Genomic DNA, 5441 nt, shown 5'->3' with positions numbered 1-5441 from the left:
TCCTTCTTTCCTTCTTCAAACTCAATTGCAGGTCACACTTAAGAGGACGAATAAAGTGACCCTTTATTTTTTTTTCCCTTTTTTTGTTCGATCGCAGGCGACAATTCTCTGTTCAATCACAACCCCTCATTCTTCAACCTTCTTCTTTCTTAATATTTTTTGAGTTGCAGTTTGATCAGAAGAGAAATGGAAGAACAAGGAAGATGGGGATGATGGGTTCTCGATGGTGATGATTTTTCGTGGTGGGTTGAAGATGAATATGATGGTGATTGTGTGAAGGCTCGATTTTTCTGGTCACAATTAGTATTTTTGGTGGTTTGGCGGTGGTGACCGAAGGATCTACTTTGATAGAGATGGGAGGGGAGTATCGGGCGTTCTTCATGTTCTTAAAGGTGGATCTATGTGCTTGTGTGTGAAATGAGAGAGAGAGAGAGAGAGAGAGAGAGAGAGAAAGAGAGAGAGAGGGTAGGGGGAAGGAGGGGGAGAGAGAGAGAGAGAGAGAGAGAGAGAGAGAGAGAGAGAAAGAGATGTGTATTTTTAGATTTTTATTTTAATTATAAAAGTATAAAAAACTGAAAAAACAAAATCCAAGGGCAAAATCGTCATTACAAAAAAGTTTAAAGTAAAGTGGACCAAAGTGGCAGGAAAATGAAAACCTTTGGACCATAAGTGCTAGTCCAAACCTGTTTGGCCCAAAGTGGCAATTTCGACCTAACCACAGGGACCATTCTTGCAATTTTGTCTATGACTTATTAAGGTAATTAAATTTTTGGTTTGTTCACATCTAGGTAACTATTATATTTTGTACACATCTAGGTAACGAACTTTTTGGAAGTGTTCACATATGGCCATTATCACCGCCTGTAGCAGGTTACATCCGATCATAGTGGTTATATTTGAACATTTTCAAAAAGTTCGTTACCTAAATATGTAAAAAAAAATAGTTATCCGGACATAAACAAATTAAAAAGGTAAGAGTAAATTACATGAATGGTCCCTGTAGTTTGGGTTAATTTGTACGTTTGGTCCCAACCTTATTTTTTTTAACTTGGATGGCCCTAATGTTTATTTTTGTTGCGCGCTTGATCTATGTCTTACCTAAAAAGACTATTGTACCCTTAATAGTTTGATTTTTAATTAATTTTCTTATATATGTATTTATTGTTTATATATTTAAAAAAATTAATAGACCCCACAGATGAAGGTCATAGATGAAGGTTGACCCGTGATTTTAATTTTTTGTATACAAATTAAAATATTCAATATTTCTGATGATGAATGAATCTTGAAATATCTTTCTAGTCTTATATAAAACTTTCTTTATAAGTATAATAGTAAATTATACAATCCCTATTGTTTAAGGTAGTTTGAATATTTGGTCTAATTTTCTTTTTTTAAACTCGGACACTCCCTCGTAAATTTGTTACATATTTCATCCCTAATAGTTTAACCCAACTCTCATGATACCAAGAAAAAAGAGGTGGAAAAAAAATACTCAATCGGTTGTGTTTCAACAGAGAAGATGACCGAAGGAAGAGGTGGTGCACAAAATACTTGAAATGACAAAAAAACCCTTGCAAAGCACGTGGGACTTTCTAGCATAAAAATGACAGATGGTTAACACAAAGACCAAGCATGTAATGAAATTAGAACTTGAGGACCGCACAAGCTAAAAATATGAGTTAGGGACTGACACATAAATAGCACCAAACAACGAGGACTATTTGTGTCGTTTACTCTAAATATAAAGAACAAACTTTTCTACTGAAATGTCCACTCATTCATTCCTTCATTTATCATTTGTATACATCTCATAAAAATGTCATTTAAAAATCTTGAGATGATAAATAACACTTTACACTTTTAGCAAATTACAACAATATAAAAAAGTATCAACAAGAATTATGTGTTCATAGTATCACAAACTCTCATTAGATTTCATGCACAAGGTAGCAAAAATCAATTCTTTTTGCTATGTAACCTGTAAACCAAAAACACTAATACAAACACACATATATCCAACATCTAAATGTTACAAATCAACTAGAGACTAATATCACATGGATCCTAGCATGCATCAAAATGCAAACTATAATTAGACTAAAATCAATACAAATGACTATTGAACATCAAGAAATGATCAAAAACATGGTAAATTTTCCATTGATTTCAAAAAATTAGATGTTGAATAGATGGCAGCTGCAGCTGCTTTAACAGCTAAATCCTTGTATGGGCTTGTTTCTGTTTTTCCAACTCTGTATTTCAACAAAAAACAATATGAGATTCATTAATTTCAATTCATTTTTCCAAAATTACAACATTTTCTTTTTCCAAAATTTCAACTTGAAGAATAAGCAATCACCTGCAGTCCTTTTCTGGATGAAATTGAAGAAGACCATGCTCACAATGCATCAACATTTCATTTACTTGGTTCAATGAACTCTCCTACAAAATATAATGTTCAATTACCGATTAAAATACTCAAGAAATTAGAAAAATAGCATAAATTAAACTCGAGGAATCAGAAATAATAGTATACCAGATGTTTCTCTTCTTCACAAAGGGCATTATCCATCTGATCAAAAAGAGTACCCCATTTTGCTCTATGTAAATCAGCATTTCCCTTGTTAAAGTGAATGTTTTCAGAATTTTTTACATCATAGCATTCATTTTCTTGATTATGACCCAACTCTCGTGATACCAAGATAGGTAATTCTGTTTGAATTACAGCTCGAACTCTTTTCTTACTTCGCCTTAATGCTGTAAAAAAAGATTATTTGTGTAAATATAATTATATATAGCTTAACCAAAAATATGTTTTCAAGAACAAGAATGTTAGTTACCTGCAAGACGACCTTTAATGTCCTGAAGAAGAAGTTCTAACCATTGAGAAGCTACATTTGCAGCTGCAAAAAGACAATGATACCCTTTATATGTCATGATAAGAATTGAACTGGGATCCCATTATCTTGAAAAGAAATTGCTTGAAATTAGGCAAAAATTCTTTCTTTAACTTAGTTAACTAGTGAATTACTAACATGGTTAACAAGATTCACTAAATTATAAGAAAGGAGACTAAGAACTTACCTTTAAAGGAAAGTGAATCGACTGTTGACATATTTCCAGACTCTTCATTGGACAAATGGCCCATATTCACTGATTCCATGTTTGCTGATGATGAGAGTTTCAAGGCAAGAGTATCATCTTCACAATTTACATTAGCATGGTGTCCTCTAAGTTCATCTGATTGACACCCATAAGAATCCTTCCATGTCTCATTTTCCAAACCCTTTTGCTTGCTTTCACCATGTTTGTTTTCAGTTCTTGCAGATCTCACAAGATTCTCAATTATAGAATGAACCTGTTTTCGGTTTCTTACATGGTTTATAATCCCAGGATTCAATTCATTCAAAAGCCCACTTGGAGCAGCGACTTTAGCAAATCTGTCGACTTGTTCTTTCTTTGCGATTTCTATCTTTTTCTTGATCAATGACTCGTTCCCTTTTTTCCTCCCGCGTGATTTGGGGACAGGTGGCACAGGTACGCCCCCATGAGAAGATGATAGAAATCCGTTTTGTTTCATTTCTTTCCATACTCTCATGGAGTTTTGTTGTCCTCCCAGATTACAAGTGCTTCCACATTCAGATAACGAATCTCGGGGTTTTACGTGTTTGTAATCGTTGTAGGGATGAAAAAGATCGTTACTGATAGAACTAGAAACATCTTCGGTGTTGAGATCGAAACCAAAACCTTTTGGTTTTACACAATTAATCCCGGATTCAAATTGGGTTGTGTCTTCGATACATGATGGAGCTTCGTATTTGGTGCTGAAATCAGATGCTGAAGCGGTGTTGACTTTTGCTTTCCCTAATTGAGAAGAAATTTGGATTCAGATCAAGATTTGGACTGTAATTTTACCAAATTTTAGTTCAGATGTCATCAAATCTAATCAAATTCTATCCAAAACCCACAAAAACGAACTCCTAAACTTGGAATTTAAAGTTCTCGTGTACCATTTAACCAAATCAAACTCTTCGAATTCAAGAATATTCAAATGATTTACCTTCGGAACGAAGAACGGACTCTAGGTCTCTAATTTTTGCTCTTTTAGGTCCGAGTTCTGGCAATGCTACAAATTCTTCACAACGCCTCTTCTGCACCCACCATCAGCAAACAAAATCAATCCCACAAATCGGATAAGATCAACAAAATTTATACCAAAATGGATTCAGTTAAGAACAAGTTCAGAAAGAATGTACAAAAACAAACCTTGGATTCAGATCCGGCTACAACACAACCATCCATCGGTAAGCAAATTGAATGAGGTGCTTAAAAAGATTTCTTTTTTCATATAGATCTCTACCAGTTTCTGCAAAACTCAAATTGAAGATCGAAAAAATCAAGCTTTCATATGTAAAGAGGAGAGATTGATGGCGTCTAGGATTAGGGTTCAACGTTGAGAGGAAAGAGGCGCTAACTGGTAATTAATGTGGGTTTTGCAAGTAAAGAATTTGATTTGAATTTGCAGAAAAGCGCGCTGACAAGTGTTTCTCCCGTTTGCAGATTACTATACGATTTAAACGAGTAATTCCATTCACACGTGTTGCCTTTCATTTAGGGTCCTCTTAAAAATATTCAAATCACATCTATGATGTATGCATAGTTACAACCACTTGAAATCTTCAATTTTAACTCATGAACCTGAGTTAGAGAGTCATGACACTAAAAATTAAAAAAAAAATTAGGAAAATATCTTATAAAGTTTTAATATTTTTTGTTAGTTTAAAGTTTTATTTTAATATTTATTTTTTGAATAGAAAAATTTTGATTATCTAATTTTATACGATAATACATCATTTTTGTTAAAAAAAAATAATAAAGATTGTTACGTTAAATTTGACAAATATAAAATAATCAGAATTTTTTCTATTCAAAAAATAAAATTTTGAATTAAATCGTAAATTTATCCAAAATATTGAGAATTTATCAGAGGTGTCCCCAAAATTATATATAACATTATGTATAAACAAAATGTAAGCCGATTATTTAAACACATTTACTAATATGTTACAAATTCATTGGTTAGGGGTCATATACATCATAAAGTATTCAAAAAATAACTAGTGCTTTAGTAACAAAGCAAATGACAAAAAAAAACTTTGTGTGTTTGAATCATAAAACTAAATTCAGGAATAAAGTGATCATCGTCATCTTGTGTAAAGACCTAATTTTTTTAAATATAACATTAAAAAGCCAGTTGTTACCCTTTTAAAAATAAAATTTATGTTCTCAAAAAACATTCAACCACATTGAAAAAAATATTTCTAAAAAGATTGTTGAAGCAAAAAATATCACAGGTTAACAAATTGTCATAATAATAACTTAAAATCTTCAAGAGAATGTTGCATACAGTCACACCGGTCTCTTTCACTTCTCAATAC

At 32.6% G+C, this 5441-nt stretch overlaps 1 protein-coding gene across 1 annotated transcript; it reads right to left on the bottom strand.

Moving 5' to 3' along the window:
• Positions 1-1936: 1936 nt before the first annotated feature.
• LOC145136240 (uncharacterized) lies at positions 1937-4599 on the bottom strand. The gene is made up of 7 exons (XM_079070408.1): positions 4270-4599; positions 4064-4154; positions 3088-3867; positions 2844-2906; positions 2540-2760; positions 2363-2445; positions 1937-2255 (listed from the first exon to the last, which is right to left on the bottom strand). Exons 1-7 carry the CDS (start codon positions 4303-4305, stop codon positions 2141-2143), a joined length of 1389 nt encoding a protein of 462 aa, XP_078926534.1. The 5' UTR covers positions 4306-4599; the 3' UTR covers positions 1937-2140.
• Positions 4600-5441: the final 842 nt, after the last annotated feature.

The sequence above is a fragment of the Lactuca virosa genome, chromosome 9 (assembly GCF_052849685.1).
Source record: "Lactuca virosa cultivar CGN04683 chromosome 9, Lactuca_virosa_CGN04683_v6, whole genome shotgun sequence".
In the NCBI taxonomy this organism is placed as follows: Eukaryota; Viridiplantae; Streptophyta; class Magnoliopsida; order Asterales; family Asteraceae; genus Lactuca; species Lactuca virosa.
Note: the sequence above shows the minus strand (reverse complement) of the source record. Positions and strands in the feature narration are given on the sequence as shown.